Below are 20,702 nucleotides of genomic sequence, written 5' to 3' on the forward strand. Positions count from 1 at the left end.
CTCACGGGGGGAAGGCAGCTGCAGTTTTTGCCTCCTTCGAACGCGGCTTTTTGTTAGAAAAAGAAGCCGAGAGCTTTTTGACTCCCAGTGGGAACAGAGCATTATTCACATGTGCCACCAATGAGGGATGAGCCTCCCTTATAATGTTTCCACACTCACAACTGTGTGGAAAAATCCGTCACAACTGTGTGGGTATGCACACTTATTGAGACAACTTTTACATATCGGATACGGTTCCATGATAACTCAACACAATGACAATTCAACACTCAAAGTGATTTAGTCATTAAATCTACGAAAAACTAACCGACGTAACCTATTCAACTTGGTTTTTGTAACATCACTTTTCATGACTTTATATCACTTTTTAGAAGTGTGTTGAGTTGTTATTTTATCCGTTACTCGGCCACCAATACGACTGTTCCCAAAACATGCGAACACCTCAGCACAGGTTCTCCTAGCAAGTTGTTCACAAGTCACAATCGCTAACCCAAACATACAATGATTTTTTTTTTGTGTAACTAGTACTTATTAATTAAAATGTATGTAAGAGAATAGAACTAATAAATAACATCGCAAATACATTTGTATAAAGTTCCACTGAGGGTACGGCGTTAGGAATTCCCTCACTCTGTGTCTAAATAATTTCAAAAATTTCTGACATTTTCCGTCATAGGTGGATAATAATAACATTAATTTAAGTTTTTAATAAAATTTATTAGAGAGAAAATGGATACTTGAAAGGTTGTAATAATGAACAAAGAATTACAATGACAAGAGCTACAATTTGAGTTACATAATTACTTTAAACAAAAATGACATTGAGAGTCATCCACTTCTCTCCTGGCTGTAAATCGCTTTGCCTTACAAGTTGTAATTTTTTGTGTAAGTTGACAGTAGGAACTTGTATTTTATTTGTATAATTCTCCCACTGGAATAAAATTATTGTATACTATATAGAATAATAAAGCGAGACTTTGCAGTGAAACTCAGAAATGCATCGATAGGGTCACTTTAAAGGTTCCCAAAAAACAATAGAAATTTTTAAAATTCTGCTTCATCATTCTCAAAAAAGTCACAATCATTAAACCAGAGCAAAGCGAATAGAAATGGTAAATATACCTAAGTGGGCAAAGAAGGTTTGATTTTTTATCTGTATATTTATAAAACAAATTCCTACCTAGTATTAAACAAATTAAATCACAAATTATGTAGTTAGGAATGTTCATATGAGTTTTTAAGTTGATTTGTGTTTCTTTTTAGTATTATAGATTGTTTAAACTTACATTAATTCTTGATTAATCTTTATTAACTTGATTAATCTTGATCAAACTTATGTTAATCTCCTGACATTTTAGAAAATTTTGTTAAAATCAAAGCGGTAAAAATGAAGGCATAATTTTTTTGATTTCGTATATTCTTATTTGCCACGACTTATTTGCCAATTTATTGAATTTAAAGTTACTATTCTTTATACGAATGGAGAACGGCATCATAGCTCCTCACAATTTTTACCTCATATGATGGGTGTTTAAAATTTTGCCTAGCTATTATAGACAGAGGCCCATAAATATTTGATACAAACTGAAAATAATAATTATGTATCTTTCCAATGACGAACAAATCACTACGCATTATAGAAAAAAGATTAAAATACTTTTATAATGAATGGACGCCCCGGTCAGATCTCTCCTTCAGAGGCATTAAAGGAATATGATGTTTGTGGCTAGCAGTGTCCTTCCGAGGCCTGCTGGGTTAATTTAGTTAGACAGTAAACATTGAAAAAAAATTACTGGAATTCCTTACTAAAGAAAAAAATCTCCATCCGAAATGCACTAACCACAGGACGTTCAGAAGACGGATGACGTCACGCACCCTCCTGCTTCTTACCGCTCGGATTGCGATTAAACTTGGAGAATTAATTTAACCATGAAAACGAACTTTAAAAAAAATACCAGCGTTTATGTTTGAATGTGGATAATTTATTTTTTTAATTTTGACTCAAGTTACTTATTGTGAACATGTTAATTACCAAAGATAAAATTAAGAATATCTATACATAGAAATGCTACCTGATGAATTTAAACCTTACAGAATTTATCCCCACTGTAAATAGCACACATTGTTGCACTCAATAGTGTAAAAAGTTTTATGTAAGTTAACGTTATTCAAATATTTTATTTTTTATTGTTAAGCATTAATTTATGTATCGGTGTACTTTCGTGGCTGATGATATTATTCATAACAGCCCTGAATCAAATTGCGCATCGTCTGCCACTGAATTTCCACAGGAATCGTTATTCGAAGATTATGAGACAGGAATCACTTTCTTTAGACCTGTACTGGATGTTGGTTTATCTGAAACGTTAGAGTTTTGATGACTTAAATTCTGAAAAATCACGCGAAGCACCTTTGCAAATCATGAAATAAAAGTATTGCTTTCCCATGAGAGGCTGCTAACTAACTGACAGTGCTTAGCGCTTTATCTTTAATCAAATGAACAAAGAGATCACTTGAAGGGTTTGCATTTAGCAAATGGATGCAGTCATCTGGAGTGACCAGGAGGGAATTCATTTTTAGAAAGCGTTAAGATAAAATAAAAGTGGTTATTTCAAACGAACTAACTTTTAATGTAACGAGCCAAAGCTTTCGTTCAATTGCTCGAATCCCATCAAGAATTTTTAAAATTTATTTCAAAGTAAAAATGAAAATAACTTTCTTATTATTAATTATGGCCTTCATAATATATTAATATATGTTTTTGAATTACGATGCTTACCCATGAATTATCATAAATAATAAAAAATATATAATAATAATAACACGATGGAAATTTATATTTAGTTTTTACACAATTTTATTGAATTTTTAGTTTTTTACAATTCGCTTCTTAGTTAACTTTCTACTATTTCAAATACCTATAAATTTTAGAATAAACCCTTACCGGTCAAACGGCGCGCAGTGCGATACAGCCGCATATATAACGCATTTTTTTTTTTTTTTTTTCATTTTCTAGATTCTTATATTCCATGAAGTGGTGAATCATTTAAATTTACTGAATTTAAAGTTAATGTTCTTTATACAAATAGAACGGCGTCATATGCGCCTCACAATTTTTACCTCATATGGGTTTATTCAAATATTACCTGGCTTTTATAGACTTAGAGGCCTTGTATTTTCTCGGTAGGGAAAAAATTTGTTACCTAAAAACCCTACTAAAATTGCATGTATCATCATCCAGCATCAGCACCAGCGGCGACCTACAGCGGCCATATACTACATACGTGTCTGTTTGTGTTGTGTTGGGAATGGGAGGGAAATTTTGGCTGCGCCCTTTTGTTGGAGTCCTTCCGCATTTGCCGTTGGGAGTAAGGAAAATCGCAGAAAACCTTACCCAGGAAGGAGCGGCCGAACGTCAACTTGAAACGTTTGCGGCCTTCAGTAACATCGGTATATGATGTCCTGCATTTTTGAGATGTGTGTGTGTGTGTCTGTTTTTATGTTAATATATACTTATGGGAAGATAGAAAATAAACATACATATACATACAAATTATAAAATATTATATAAATATATAAATAGATATATAAACATTATATATTTGGGAAGAAGGTCGGGAGTTTAGGAAATACCTACTGCTCGCTATTCGTCCGCGTCTAGTTCTGGTATGTGCCATATGTGGTCATGGTCCATGAGGATGTGTTTTGGTAGTCTATGTGTGTATCTGAATGTCAGGTCGCTCGGAGCATTGTATTGTCCTATGTCTCGTATTAGTTGATTTTTACTAAGTGTGAGTGATTTGTAAAAGCGTTCAGTCAGTCTGTGTGTGAATTCGTATAGAGTTGGAATTTGTTCTCGTTCGTGTAATCTCTTCAAGTTTGTTCTGAGTCTCGTGTTGTATGTGATTTTAATGCAGAGATTTTGAAGTGTCTGTAGATTCTTGTGGTCTGTGTGTGAGATGCTGCTCCATACGGGAATCGCATAAGAGAGTACCGGACGAATGAGCGAGTAGTAGATGAGGAGTTTGGTTTTGGGAAGTAGCGGACTCCGTCTATTGAAAATTGGCTTCATCATGCCGATCGCTTGTCGCGTGCGCGCGTGCATTTTCGCTTGGTGAGATTTCCAGTTGAGGCGGGAGTCCATGGTCAGGCCGAGATATGTAACTTCATCTTTCCATTCAATGCTGTGTCCTCCCATTTCGATGTTGAAGTCAGGTTTTCTATTTATACGTTTTCTCGTAAACATGATGGCTTCGGTTTTCGCCTCGTTCAGTTTCAGGCGCCATTTCTTGTAATACTCTACGAGCGCGTCGAGCGCTCTCTGTAGGTAAATCGCGGCCATGTTCGCTTTCAGCGAAGAAACGTATAGTTTGACGTCATCTGCGTAGATAGACAGATTGCATCTCTCGTCTCGGGGGATGTCGTAGGTGAATAGAATGAAGAGAAATGGTCCCAGTAAACTTCCTTGCGGCACGCCTTTTGGAATCTCACGCATTGAAGATAGCACGTTCCTTATGAACACTCTGAACGATCTATTCTTTAGGTATTCCTGTATCAGTCTCGTTAGGTATATGGGCGTGTTAGTGCGGTGCAGCTTATGCACGAGCCCGTCAATCCATACGGTGTCGAATGCCTTCTCTAGGTCGATGAGCGCAGCGGCGGTGAAGCGATGTTCGTTAAATTTTCTTGCGATAAATTCCGCTACTCTGGTGAGTTGATGGGTCGTGGAGTGCCTCTTTCTGAAGCCGAACTGCTCGTCTGGCAAAGTCTTGTTGTCGTCGTGGTGTGGTACAAGCCTGTTGAGTATAATTTGTTCAAATACCTTGCTCAGCGTAGATAATAGGCTAATCGGCCGGTAACTTGTCGGTTGCGTTCTATCTTTATTCGGCTTTGCGAAAGGCAGCACGGTCGCCGATTTCCAAATCTGGGGGAAATGCCCGGTCATGAGGCAGGCATTGAACAATTTTGTTGTGTAGATGATGGCTTTTTGAGGAAGATGTTTGAGTAGAATGTTGTGTATTTGATCGCTTCCCGGCGCCTTGTTCGTTCTGAGTCGCTTGATTGTGACCGCAATCTCGCTCGGCGTTGTGAAATGAATATCTTCAGCGTTTGTCTGCTCCGCTTCGTTCAAATCTCGTAGAGAGTCAGCTACGATCCGGTCCGTAGCCGGGTCGGAAAGGCCGTCTGTAGCGGCGTAAGCTCTCTCGAACCCGTCGGCGAGTGTTTCAGCTTTTTCTTGTAGCGAAAGCGCCGTCCCGGGGCCGTTCAATTTCTGTAGCGGGGGAATTGTGTAATCTTTATGTCTCAGCGCGCTCGCCATTTTCCATAGGGAATTATCCTTCGGCGTGAGCGACGCAACTTTTTTGTCCCAAAGTTCGCGCTTGAGTTCTGCGATTTCGGTCTTGATTTCCCTCTGCAGGCAGTTGTACGCTGTCTTGAAGTATTCGTCACGCGTGCGGTGGTACATGCGTCGCAGGCGATTTTTGTCCTTGATGAGCGATAAAACGTGTTCGGGAAGCTTGATCGTGTATGAATGTATTTCTTTGAGAGGAATGTGTGTGTCTTGTGCTGTTTGAAGAATCTCTGTGAGAGTGCTTGTAGCTGCGTCGATTTCTTGTGGCGTGCGCAGAGTTCCCGAAGTGAGATGAATTCGTTCGTTGACTTCTTTTTTGAATCCTTCCCAGTTCGCATCCTTGTAATTGCGCTGTTTTCTGGGGGTCCTTGAAGTTGTGCCGCCTATAGTAAAGCTCACGGGCAGGTGGTCCGAAGACAGTTCGTCTAGTGTGCGCAGTGGAGATATTGTCTTGACATTTTTCTCGAGTACTATGTCCAGTGTACTCGGATATCTAGATCGTTGCGAGTAGTACGTAGGTCTGTCGGGCGCCATTATCGAATAGGTATTTGTCTGCATGTGTGTAAAGAGCGTATTTCCGTTCGCATTTCCTCTGTAGTTATTCCAATAGTTGTGTTTGGCGTTCAAGTCGCCTCCCATCACAACAATCGGTCCCAGATTGAGCAATTTATTGAGATCTTCTCTCACTAGGTTATGTTGGGTGCAGTATACGGAGATGATGGTGTGCGCTCTACCCTCTATGGTGACTTCGATAATCGTGGCTTCGGCGTACTTCAACTTCGGAGTGGGGATTCTTGTGGACGTCATAGATTGCCGAACGAATATTGCGGTTCCTCCGCCTGATCTTCCTTGTCGGTCGTCACGATAAATCTCGAAACCTTGCACTCTCAGCGGTACGCTTGGATTCAAGTGAGATTCTGATAGGAGAATAATGTCGGTGTGTAATTCGTTTGCCAAAGCGAGCAGTTCGTCTGTCTTGTTGCGCACGCTAAATGCGTTCCATACGAGGACTTTCACCGTCTCGGTATTAGGCATCGAGGGTGTCTAGGAGCTCTATCAGTATGACGAGCTTGTCTGCTGTTGTTGTGCAGCGGGCGAGCCGTGATCGCATCCTCAGGAGTCCTTGGAGCAGGGCCATCAAATCCAGGTTGTCCTCTGAGGAGTCGGGCGCGCGCACGTGCTCCTGCTGTGGGCGGGGCTGAGGTCGGGGCTGTGGGGGCGGCACGGGCTCGCGCTGCTGTTGGGCGGGGGCGGTGCCTCCGGCTACGTTGGCCCATGTGCGTCCATCCGTCCTCGGCTGAGGAGGTGGCCTGCTCGGGTTCTGTTCTGCCGGCGGTCGTTGGGCCCTTCTGGCAGGTCGCTGCTGTATTGAGGCGACGTACGCTACCCGCTTGGGGCAGCCTCTGTAGTTGGCGGGATGCGGGCCTGAGCAGTTGCAGCATGCGGCGGGCTCATCTCTTGTCTTCTTGGGGCATTCTGCCGAAGCATGCTCCAGTAAGCATTTTACGCACCTTGCTGTGTGCGAGCAGTTTCGGGACCCATGCCCGAAGTCTTGGCACCTGTAGCACTGGGTGCCGTGCTGTAAATGGTTGCTCCTGTGCTTCTGGAGTCGAATTCGGCAGTGGCACAGGTATTTGACGGCCGCGCGCAGCTGTCCCATGTTGACTTCCTTATTGAAGTGCGCTAAGTATATAGGATATTCAATTGAGGCGGTCATCTTGACCACCTTCACTGCTGGGAATCCCTGCGATTCCAGATCCGCCGCGATGTCTTCCACTTCGACGAGCGGCAGGCCCTTGATGACTGCCTTTTTCATCTTTTCCGCTTCGGCCGTGAACGTGTGGAAGCCGCGAGCCTCCGCTCGCAGCCCGTTGGTAAGGGCGCGGTGGTCCTCCATCGTGCGCACGAAGATGTTAGCCGTGCCGCCCCTGTTGTATCTGAAAGTGAAGAGCTTACCAGCTCCCAGATGTCCTTGCACCGCAGCTGTGATCTGCGCGTGCGTCATGTTCCCCAGGGTCATCACAACCGGGGGAACGCGGTCTCTCCTGCCGGGACCTGCGGGAGAGAAAGATGTATTAGTGTTGGCACGCTTTATACGCGGCGCGCCAGCGCCTTCGCTTACCTCGGGCAACTCTTCAAAACGGTTGCCACACTGGAGCGGTTGTGGTCCCCGTGGGGACATGGGCCTCTTCACGGGGTTGGACGGCCTCGTCCAGCCTCCATCCTGGGAGGCAGCCGTCTCCATCGGCTGCTGCGGTCTCGGGGGCGCCACGTAGGCCGACGCTGGGCCTATCGGGGGGCGCGTGGGGGCAGAAATGGGTCCTGCTGCCCAAGAGGGGCCTGCTGCGGGCTCCGTCATCTCGGTGGCGTCGGGCGTCGTGGAAGCCGTGGTGCTGGATGGTCTCCGGGTCCTTGGGTCCTCGGGGCGGGGCTGTGGTGCGGGGACCGTAAGGCGCACGGTCCCGGTCTTGGTGCGATGCGTAATTTGGTGAGCGCCGGGCGGTACCACGACCGGGGAGTCCTCGTGGTCAGCGGGGAGCATCCGGGTCGGGAACATGGTCATCTGTGTCGAACGGTGACTCCTCTTGAAAAGGGAGCACGTCACGGGTGCTTGCGGGCGGTTTGTGGGGGCCAGCGTGGTTCTGTGTTGTTTTGAGTATTTGCGCTAAAAGAAGCTTTGCCTTAAGAAAGGCAGTTGGGGGCGCGAGCGCCTGCTCAGGGGGCCGGCGGGATTCCTCCGGCCGGCAAAAGTAGCGGGGCCTGGCTGAGTACACAAGCCAGACAAAAACGCTTGTGTGGTTGTGTCACAAACCACAAAAACGATCTCCAATCTATCAATCTATCTAATGCATTAGAACTGTTGCACTTCTCGTATGCCGTGGGCATGTACCGCGTTTTCCCCCCGTAAATTGTGGTTGAATCTACTGGAGAGAGCAATGCAATGTTTGTAAAAAATTGTTAATTTATGCTCGGTTATCTTATTTCGCTCAAATTAAGAGTGGATCTCATTGTATATACGTTTCTTATATGTACGTTTATAAACGTAATTTTTAAAAATTTAATAATATTTTTAAATTTTATATATATTTATATATTTTTTGAATTTTTAACAGTTATATTTAATAATATTTTATTTATCTATGAAGAAACAGTTTATTTACAAAAAACGTTCTGTTGTGTGATAATTTTTACTACGCGTGACAGGTGTTTCGCCTTCCGATTATTATTAACCTTCCCATTATTAACTGACAGCAAATGCCTTCGGAAATCGAAACAGCTGTCAATAACACATCAGTATTCGTTTATAAATAAACTGTTTTTTTATAAATTAATCTATAATATTATTGAATATATTAAAGAAAAACTAATAAATTAAAAGACAATACATATTTTACAACATTGACCATCTGTGAAGCATTTTTATAGTAACAAAATGCATAAGTACGTATTCGAGAAATCATTGAAGTTTATGACGGATTAGCGTTATTTCGACTTTTAATTACTAGTTAAAAAATCGTTAAATTGTTAAAAAATCGTACACTTTACATAGAAACACGAGCAACATTTTCCGCTTCGTGTCATTTTGTACGAGATTTTTGTATGGTTGCCTTAATGGCCTTATGGTTTAATATTTGCCTTTCTTTAAAAAAAAACAAAGAATTAAAAAGCCTTTAGGACCTCACAAAACAATCAAAGAACAATTTCAATAAGTTCTCAAAACTCAATATATAACTTGAGTTTCTGAAGTCATGAATTAAATATGAACAAATTCAAAGTGTTCCTAATGTAAATACAAACTTTGTTTTTTGTCGGCTTCAAATTGGATTTATGATTTTCCATCAATTATTTCACAGGAAAGGAAGTTGGTTTATTTATTGTACGGATTACTTCGTGTCTTTGAAATTCGATCCGAGAGTTTATTTTCCAAAATTGCTTTAAAGTTGTTGTTTGTTTGGAATTAACAATCTGCCTCAATGTCACGAAATATTTTATCAGCAGGATTTCAAAGTAAAGTTTTTCTGAAAATGAAATTACTTCGCAGGAAAATATTTAGATTTCGTTAATGATTTATGTAACAAATTATTGCAGGCAAAATACTGGTAAGAATTAATACCTCCCTTTCTTCTATGCAAAATGTTTTATTTGAAAATTACTTTAAATGTCACTTTATTCAACTGAACGAAAGATACTGTGTTTTATTTATATTGTCAGACAAAAACCTCCCTCTCACTAATCAAACCTACACACCAACATTTAACATAAATATTACCGTTGTACCTTATTTTAATTTTATTTATTTATAAATAATACATAATACGGCGTTATGTTTAAAAAGATAGTCCAGCAAAGCTGCCGCATGGCTGCTTGTCTGCCGGTTCCGCCTTAACATTTTGTCATAATTAATAAGATTAAGGAGAAGAATTGTACATATTACATTCAAAGAAAAGTGGAAAATATTATTTGTAATTTCTAAAAGTTATAGACAGTGTAATTAAAAAAAAAAACTAACCTAAAACCTAAATCACCACGCTGAAGTAACTGCCTTTTAATATGCATGTAAATGACTATCCTAATAGTCTCATGTGAACATTGCGTCGTAATGGTGTCACGTTATAAATTTGAGAAATGCTTCACATAATATTATAAACGTATTACAAAGTTCACCAAGCGCAAGCGGAAGCCACAACACGTCACACCATATCCTAGGTCGAGTGGTTGCTTCGAATGTCAACTAGAAGAATATCTCCTTACCGCAAAGTTCACTTAAAACCCTCTTCCCGCTATAACAGAGAAACTCTCGGGGGAAGTTCAAATCGACGATGTTTTAGATGAAATCTCTTCATTATGCTCCTTTTTATTTGAAGTGGAAACCATTCCGATCTGTGAAAGTTAATACGTTCTTCACTGAAGCACACCGGTTAATAGTATTAAATGTGCAGGAAATAGCGGGGGGCGAGGAAATCCTTTTTACACAAATGATATTATTGTTTTTAGATTACTTCTACTGAACCGAGATGTGTACAAAAAATCAAATCTTTAGATAAATGAATAAGTAAGAACTTCTCGACTTTATCAGTTTTAGCACTCTTTTCCCGAAGGAATATTGTGGATACATACATCAATCATTTGTTTCGTTAAAATAATAGTTATAATAATTTAAGCTATGTTAGCTCACAACGGATCTACAAATAGTTAGAAATCCAATATACAATTGAAATATAAAACACGAAATTTACCAAAAATTGAATTTAATTTAGCTGCACTTAATAGTACATTAGCTAAGGATAAGATCAAAAATATCATCATCATAGGGGACCTTAACATAAAGAGTTTACAATACGGACATCGGACATGGACTGGAGCCCACGATAAATGTCCCAACACGAGTCACGCCAAACACTAAAAGCTGGATAGAACATATAATTAATACAAAACTAAAAACCAAAACATTAGTACTTGAAAGCACAATTACAGATAACTACATGAATATGATATATAAATTTTTATTTATTTTTTATTTTTTTTATTATTATTGTACGACAGACAGGTAAGTCTAATTATGGTACAATTTTATTAAAACTAACAATACATGTACATATTTTTTTTAAAACATGGTATAGTAATATTAAATAATAATAATAATAATAATAATTGGATAATTTGTAGAGCGCCGTTTTTGTGAAAAATCACCTCAAGGGCGCTGTACAATTTATTTCTTAGGATCTACATTTGTTATTTAGAAAAGATACCAAAACATACTTACCTGGCAATTCACTTCCAACAAACACACTTATATTAAAAAGTTTTTTTTTTTTTTTTTTTTTTTTTTTTTTATTGTGTTTATTTCTTGCTAGAGCAATCCCGATGAGTAACAGAACTCATTTTAGGACAGGAGGAACTTACAATTCATATGTAGGAGGTAGTAGGAACAATTTTACAACGGTATTTTGATATCAAATATAAGATTCACATTCAATACAGCATAAAAATTAAAAATTAAAATAATGACATGTTAAGTAGAACAAACAACAATAGAAAACAAGTACAGAAAGAAGAAAAAAAACATGGATAAGATACAACAAGAAATGACAACACAGTTACATATTTTCATTTTTAAATGTAGTTAAAAAATATTCTTTTAAAGCATTGCTTTGCAATTTTTTATTGTGGTGGATGTGTTTGTACATATCTGGAAGCGAATTATATAGTGTATAGGCAATATAGTTCAGTGATTTTAACCCATATTTTGTAGTGTGTGTTTGAGGAATGCGGATTTTATTGTTATTTCGAGTATTGTGGTTGTGGATGTCTTGATTGTAAAGTGGCTTGATGTTGGTGTGAGTTGATTTTTGGGTAATTTGTAGGATGGTGCTTGTGATTTCATATTTAGGAAGGATTGTAATTGGAAGGATACCAGAAACTGAATAGATGTCCCTAACATGAGTGTCCCATGGAAGTTCAAACACATTTCTGAGAGCTCGGTTTTGAGCCACCTGCAGGTCAGCTATCAATTTCTTTGAGGCAAAACCCCAGATACAGCAGAGATAGGAAAGGTGTGAATGTACCATGGCATAGTATACTGAAGTTAGTAAAGGAATGGGTAGTAACCCTTGAAGCCTATATAGTACACCAGTTATAGGGGTAATTTTCTCTTTTATATGATTTATATGGAGATCCCACGTGAGTTGGGAATCTACGATCAGACCCAAATATTTTGTGTTCATTTTCTTTTCGAGGCAGTTGTCTCCAATTTTAATATCGAGGCTGAAATTTTTCTTGTTACCGAAAAGTATATAATGGGTTTTTTTTACGTTAAGAGTTAGTTTGTTTATTCTCAACCAGTTTGTGAGATGGGAAATATCAGCATTCATCTCCGTTTCAAGCTCCGCTAGGTTTATGCTTATAAAAGATAGAACTGCACGCAGGGGACACTATATCAAAAAACACTGGTCGTCGCATGATCTTAAGTCTGCTATAGTTTTTTATTTTAATTTAAATGTATTTTAACTGTCTTAAAAGCCTACAAATTGTATTGTTTTTTTTTTTTTTTTTTTTTTTTAAACTTCCGATTTAGTTGTTGTTTAGTTGTTCCGGGTTAAGTCTTCCCCAAAGGAAAAACTTAACCCTTCCACTCACTTTTCCACAAATGATCAGCTAGTCAATCAACACTATGTAAGTGCATTATATAAGTAAAATAAATACAAAACAATACAAGAACAACAACACGTCAAATCACCAGATATCAAATGGGAAAAAAAAATTCACCGTCTCCAGATATTTTCATATCAGAGGGTTCGGCTCGGTAGAACTTCTAACAGGGCCTATAAATCCTACTGATCCCTCAACATAAATATTTAAAAAATCTTTTGTTATCCTACATGTATTCAAAATGACCGACTTTTGCATCTTTATATATAAATTTTTTGATAGATCTAATACGCCTAAATTTTTAATTAGAGAGCTAGGTATAATGCCAGTAGCCGAAATAACGAATGGTAATATTTTTATAGTCTGAGAATGCCAAATTCTTTTTATTTCATTTCCTAAATCTGTGTATTTTCTTATTTTTTCACTAACAGATTTTTGAATATTACAGGAATTTGGAATAGCAACATCAATGATATAAGTTATTTTTTTAATTTTGTCATGTAAAACTATATCGGGTCTATTATGACTAATCGGTCGGTCTGTTAGTATAGTTTTATCATAATATATTTTATAAAATTCGTTTTCTAAAAATGAATTTGGTTCGTATTCATAATATGGTACTACATTACGGCAGTCAATCAAGTTATGTTTAATTACCAAATTTTGGTGAATTATTTTTAAAACTTGATTGTGCCTAAATGTATACTCGGACGGTGCTAATATAGAACATCCCGATATAATATGTTCTATAGTTTCCGGAAAAGCCAAACATTTTCTACACAAATCATCAATTTGATTTGTATCTTTGATTATATGCTTTCTATAATTTTTAGTATTAATGACTCTATCCTGAATTGCAAGCATAAATCCTTCTATTTCTGCGCTCAACTCTCCAATACTCAACCATTTGTTTGACTTAATTTTGTCAACATACGTTTGGTTGAGATAATTGAAGTGTTTTGCGTGTAAAATTTTATTTTTATTATCATTTTTATTTATTTATTTTTAATTATTATTTATATTTATTTTATTTTATTTTATTTTTAGTATTTTTTACATTTTGTTAATTTAAATTTAAATTGCCGTCAACTGTGAAAGTGGAGGTTTCTGAAATTATGGATACGACTGTCTGAAAAGGTGCGTTTTAAGTTTAGACCTAAATTCTGTCGAGTCTGCGATCATTCTCAAATCATGTGGCAGTCCATTCCAGGCTTTAGGTCCTGACACGGCAAAAGCACGCTCACCGAACTTAGTATCTGGTGTGCGCTTTGGTTCCTTCAACCTTCCGATAGCTGATGACGTTGCTGACCTAAGGGTTGACTGTCGGGAATTGGAATCTTCTGGAATACACAATTCTGATAAATAAGCCGGAGCCATTCCGTTAAGTGACTTAAATACCATCCAGCATACCTTGAACTGGATTCTTTCAGGACATTTGAGCCAGTGCAGATTTTTGAGATGCTCTGAAATGTGGTAGTATTTAGATACTCCGGTGATAAGCCTTTAAACACATCTATTTCCGCTGGTAGGGCATTTAGCAAGGTCATACCTCTTGTCATGCTATGTTGGGCAATGACATCTGTCCGACCCTGCGGTATACAGAATAGGTCGTGGCTACGATTTCGACAGTATTTATCAGGAACGAATAAGCCACAGCATGACAGGAGATATGGGCAATCGATAAGGTTTTTTAGTAACTTTAATTCAAATACCATGAGTCCGGCACTACGCCTAGTCTCCAGGCTTTGGTAATTTGTCTCCTTTAGCAGTTCCACGTGATGCATGAATTTCGGATATATTCCGTATGATCGCATGTAAACATACCTTAGGAATTTTTTTTTGAATTTGTTCAATCATATTTATGTATTTAAGTTGATAAGGTATCCAGACAGTACTGGCGTACTCCAGCTTGCTTCTGACCACTCCGTTGAACATGGAGGTCATTGCTTCTTTGTTATTGAATTGTTTGCAAGTTCTAATTACAAAACCAAGAGTTTTGGAGCAAGCCGAGGTAAGCTGGACTATGTGGTTTGAAAATGTCAGCTTTTTTTTTTTTTTTTTTTTTTTTTACAGTAATACCGCACAAGAGTCCCAACTGCTCCCGTCTGGAGCCAGTGAGACTATGGCATCCCCAATTGGGGTATGTTGTGAGGCTGAGGGTATTTGGGGAGGGGAGGGAGATAGGGAAGAGGAAGGTGGGGAAGTACCTGGCTATTCAGATCTGGTCACCAAACACGGCTAAAGCCATTTCAAGCAACGTTTCAATTCTGAATGGTGGTCTTACACCAGGGCGATACTGAGAGTATCTTCCACTCTGGAACGTGCCGCAAATATACTATATATTATTTTAAATTAATTAATTGTGAAATAACACAAATTAATCAAATAAAATTTATTTGCGCACGCCGGGTTCGAACCCGCGACCTTCGGATCTGTAGTTAAAAGCGTATACCACTAGACCACGCCGGCCGTCAAAGATCACCAATCAAAGTGGGATCAAAGATCACCCCAAGGTCCTTGATGATGTTTACGCGTGTAAGTACTTCACCATTCATTCTGTACTGGCAGAATAGCGGATTTTGTGAACGACTATAAGTCATAACAACGCATTTTTTTATTATTGAAGTTAAGTTTATTTTCTACCGACCATATCATGATTGAATCGAGGTCGGCCTGCAGTTTCGAATAGTCAAAATCTGATTCGATTTCCTTCATCAGTTTCATGTCATCCGCGAATAGTAGACATGAGCTGTGACGTATGCAATACTGAATGTCATCTATCAGAATAAGGAATAACATGGGACCGAGATTCGATCCTTGAGGAATTCCTGACAGAGCTGCGAACTTATGGGAGTCGTATCCATTTATATTTACATACTGACTTCTATCTTTTAAATATGACGCAAAAAATGTCAGTAAGGGTTGATTAAAACCTATATTATGCATCTTCTTTATTAGAATATCGTGATCTACTCGGTCAAATGCCTTTGCGAAGTCCGTGTAAATTACGTCCGTCTGATGCCTACAGTCTAGGCCTTGTGCTACCCGTCGAGAGAAAGAGAGTAAGTTGATTACCGTTGATTTCTTTGGTAAGAAGCCATGTTGATTACCTCTTAAGAAAGGCGTGATTTGTGGACTGATTTTATCACAGATAATCATTTCAAAAATTTTTGGATTTGTTGACAGTACTGCAACTGGTCTATAATTTCTGACGTCAGTCTTTTCATCAGCTTTGTGAATGGGGCTGACCCTCGTTAGTTTCCAACACTGTGGAAATGTGGAAGACATGATGCAGAGATTAAATATGTACGCAAGGGGAACACAGATATTTGGAGAGATTTTTATAATTATTGAAGGAGGAATACCGTCCGGACCAGTAGCCTTATCAGGTCGGAGATTCCGGATAAAAGTTTCTATTTCCTGGATGTTGGTCAATCCGAGTGAGATATCTCCAACGTTCCAGGGTGATGCTGTTGGGAAATTGGTTTCAAGTTTAGGGGTTACTTGACTATAGACGGAATGAAAATAGTCAGCAAACTTATTTACAATTGTGTTAGTGTTAGTAAAAGTTACGCCTTCCTCAATCAAGCATGTTGGTGAGGTTGGGTTAACTTTTTGTGACCTAATATAGTTCCAGAAAAACTTTATGTCGTCTTTGATCCCATTCTGAACATATATGAGTAATAGGAATCTGGTTGTTATAAAAATAAAATGATAAAGTAAATGAAAACCATAAATTCATTTAACCATGAAACCCAATAATCTAACATAACCAATAATATGAAGAGGCTTTTCAATAAATCAGCAATACTCATCTTTCTCCGTGTGTTCCTTGAAAAGAGTAGATCCTTGAAAAATCACGAAATCTGTCTTCACTTGTAAAGATTAACTCTGAAAACTTTAAATTAAATAAAGACTTATTTCTAATAATTTTGTGGTAATAAAAAAGATATTATGTTATAGGTAAGTAGGTCGCATGTCTGAATTTATCACATATTTATTTACAATTTTGATAGTGACAATTAAAATAATTTTCTGTTAAAATATTACATTATGTATAGTAGGTATGCACCTACCTATTTGCTCATCTGAAATCTTCGCACTATCAGTTTAGATTTTGAAAATGACATTTAAATTCACATAAATTTTTAGTTCATTGAACCAGACTAACGCACAGCACAGACAATTGAAATTAGTATATTTGGTGATTAAATAACACAATGTGTGGTAAATGGAAAATTAATCAATATAATAATTGTAAACTTAACAATAATCTCAGACAAATGTGGCTGCGGCTGCGGTCTACTAGAATCTTGATGGACGTTTTTCATTAAATCATTTCGTTGATTCTCTGCCAGGGAAAATATATTTGGCTGGATAAATGTTGGCAATAACAGGTTCCAATTAACTTTAGAAACGTTTCCAGGGCTTGAGGTGTTCGCTGGCTCTCTGTTAGCAATCGGATTAAACTAGAAATTAGATCAATCCGAACCTAGATCGAATTCTTAATTGTTTACCGACTTACTCCATTTATAAGCATGTGAATAAGCAAGAGATATAATCAATTAATTGCTCGCAACTCGGGAATTTGTTGACATGTGACAAAATGTGTGATAATAGAAGACATGCAGTGAAAGCAAAATCAAAATTGATGGTGAAATTGTTGAAAATGTTGATGATGTGAAATGAAAATTGGGAAGTAGATCTTTTATCTGGGAAGAATTCGTCAAAAAATTCCAGGAAAACTAAAATCACTTTGTATAATTTCACATTTTAACTACTGCTTAACGATTCTTTTCACGATAGGAAAACATGTTGAAAATTTTCCAAAATAGAACAATTGAAATAATATTTAGGCAAAACAGATTTTCAAAAGAAACTACAATGTTAATTGTGCTAAATGCGATTACAGTGATACAGATGCTGACGTCGAATGCAATCATATATAAAATAATAATCAATCTGCTATCAAAATAATTTTCAAATAAAATTTCACATAACAATGAGATCTACCGACATAATACAAGGGCGTTCTATGAAATCAGACTACCAAAAATGACCTAGCCAATACGCCTAACAGTTTATTCTACAAAGCGATTAAATGCGCCACCGGAAAATATAAAATCTTTGGCAATAAGTAAATTGAAACCGTATTAAATGAGATAAAAGTAAGCATGCAAGTTATGATAAATTGGTTATATCTAAACCTAAATTTTCAAGTCACTAAAATAAAATAAAAATTATTTATCATTGAAGAAAAAAAATACCGAAGAAAAAAACAGAATTAAAATATTATATCAAAACATTAGATCGATTAACAAAAACTTTGACTCAAAAACAGATGCTGGTTGAATGATGCATACACACATAAAACAATCTAAAACTATAACACACACCCCACAAATTTCCTAGCTGCACTTAACAGGACTAACTTAACTGACTTAACTGGTCTCAATAAGATCAAAAATATCATCATCATAGGGGACCTTAACATAAACAGTTTACAATGCGGACATCCACAAAGCATAGAATACCTAACGATACTAGCAAACCATGGACTGGAGCTCACGATAAATATCCCAACACGAGTCGCGCAAAACACTAAAAGCTGTACAGAACATATAATGATTAAGGCAACACTAAAAACCAAAATATTAATACTTGAAAGCTCATGAATAAATGTATCTATGGTAAAAACGTAAATGTATCTATAGTAAAAAATAATGTTCTTATGAAATAAACATTTTTTAGTTGAATCAAAATCATAGATTAAATAAATAATTTCATTAAAGAAAACTTTAGAAAGTTTATCATAAATACATAAAAATACAATAAAAAAATTATCTGCAGATAGCAGAATTCCAAAATACCCACAGAAAATTATCTAAATAAATATTTAAAGTTACGTAAAAACGTTGTATATTATATTATATTACATGAATGATGTTTTTTTTTCACTTCAGTTATGGAAAAGTCGAAAAATAAATAATCACGTATTGAAACAATGAAAACTGGCTCTGAATCCGCTGACTGAAGCACTAAATAAAAAGAAAATTGTGAAGAGGAAAATAAGATAGTTGAGATTCTGATCATGGTAATACTATCCTACCGAATGACACATCTTTTATCTACTCGGCTTTCTAAAGCTTTTGCTCGCCACAAAAAAAATTATGAATTAATTAATTACTTTGTTTTCACCTTTTAATTCTCATTAATCTACGTGTTTCAAAATATTTATGTAAATTTTATTTATCCTGTCGAAGAAGCCATTGGCTTTGAAACATTTTTTTTAAGAATGACAATCATTCCCAGGTTACGAATAACCTGACAATATTTAAAATCTCCTACTACCACCAAAGTAAGCGGAAAATGTTGCTTGTTTTGTGATGGGGGACTTAGCCAGCCGAGGGATTGAACACACTACGTCTAAACTCATCAACCGACCAGTCGAAGTAGATTATGTGGATTATTATTTATTAAAAGTGGTGTAAACAATGTAATTCATTAATATATAATAATATTTGGATTATTTATAAAGGGCCGTTTTTGCACAAATCACCTCAAGGGCGCTGTCAAAGTAATATAATCAAAATGACGCCACAAAGTAATTTTACAACTATTGAAGAAATAAAAAATAAAAATAAATGTTAAAAAAATAATTTAAACGTGGAACTTAACCCGATGATTTGAATGTATTTACCGTCCTTGAAAAACCCCGTAATGAAAATTAACTTGAATCCAGTCTAGACAGTTGTAAACCCCAAATGTCGTCTGTCGCAGAGCGCTGCGGTTGAACAAAACCAAATCGATAGATTCATTGTTTAATAATTTTAAATGACGTTAATTTAGTCATTTGATACGCATAATTTTCACGAAAGCATTTAAAAGCTACGTAATAGGTACCAGATTTTTTCATGATTATTTTTCAGTTACTATGCCGCTTGCGTTTCGTCCTTCTTTCAAAAACGATTTCAAATTACCCAATGGTCGGTTTAAATGAAGTGCTCTCTCTCAGTTGTTTATTTGTTGCTGTGTTTGTCTGTTTGCTGCAGAGCCGACGGAGATCCTGCCGGGTCCCCTGTGCGAGGGTGCGCTGGCACTGTCACGCGCGCGCCCGCGTGCCCAGCTAACCTCGCCCGGCTTCCCGCGCGCATATCCCGACGGCGCGCACTGCGACACGGCCGTCACGGCCCCACCCGGCTACCGCATCGTGCTGGACTTCGAAGAGCTTGTACTGGAGCAGGAGCCCGAGTGAGTATATCACTAAAACTGTTATCAGAGAGAAATGCATTTCTTGTCATTTCTAGTCGATTTTGTCAAAAAATGTTTTGTGTAAATGTTACTAAAACTAAGGAAACAGCAGGACCGGCAGCATCATATGCAATTTTGGTAGGCCTACAAGACTCCAGAGGCTGTAGAACATATGAAAAGTAGTATCGGAATTCTGCACGAAAAAAAAAATTATAGCTATAATTCTGCGATGCGAAGTATAGAGAAGTTGCTTTAAGAGTAAGTCTTAATCCATAGTATATATGATATTTAGTTGTGGAAGAAAATAACTTTTATGGCCAAAAACATAAATTGAAAAATGGCGGTTATTTTTCATTTTTATAAATGTATGAATTGCTGTATATATTTTTATACTTTAGAATCGATCAACTCAAAACCGGTTTGAGGTGGTGTAATCATTAGTAATGCCACCTTTTTTTAAACCTGCATAAGATCTTTAGGGTTGCTGAGCAGAGGGAAGTTAGAAATTTGAACATGGTCTTCTTTTTGAAATTTAGAGTTTTTTCTATCTTTTTTACAGTGGGAATTGGTTTAAAATTAGACATACATATTTCTAGTGGTGGATGGTAAAAGTATTTCTGTACTTTTCACAACATAGATATCAGACACATTGGACAAGACCAAGTCCAACGTACGGCCACCTGTATTATGAACACAATACACTGAATTAGTCCCAAGAACAGGGCCACATCTCTAACTTAACGAATTTTAACTTTGGAACAATAATTGTCTATACTTATATTACACCAGTCGTAATGTGGCAGGTTGTAATAACCAACTAGAAGTATTTTTTTATGAGGGCATTTGGCACAAATTGATTCAACCTCTTTACACTATTTGCTGTAGCAATCCCACCACTATTTTTCCGCTAGAAGTGTTCACTTTGACAAAAATTTGCTCGATGCTTGGG

The 20,702-nt window shown here is 37.4% G+C and overlaps 1 protein-coding gene across 1 annotated transcript in view; it reads left to right on the top strand.

The window, feature by feature from the left end:
- LOC149422101 (uncharacterized) overlaps positions 1 to 20,702 on the top strand; it is a 592,400-nt gene that overhangs the window by 344,983 nt on the left and 226,715 nt on the right. Inside the window, exon 9 of the mRNA XM_089633082.1 lies at positions 19,555 to 19,753. Within this exon, the coding sequence (XP_089489208.1) occupies positions 19,555 to 19,753 (199 nt within the window). The remainder of the gene's footprint in view (positions 1 to 19,554; positions 19,754 to 20,702) is intronic.

Source organism: Hesperophylax consimilis, chromosome 7 (genome assembly GCF_061612785.1).
Source record: "Hesperophylax consimilis isolate HC1 chromosome 7, BYU_Hcon_1.0, whole genome shotgun sequence".
Classification (NCBI taxonomy): Eukaryota; Metazoa; Arthropoda; class Insecta; order Trichoptera; family Limnephilidae; genus Hesperophylax; species Hesperophylax consimilis.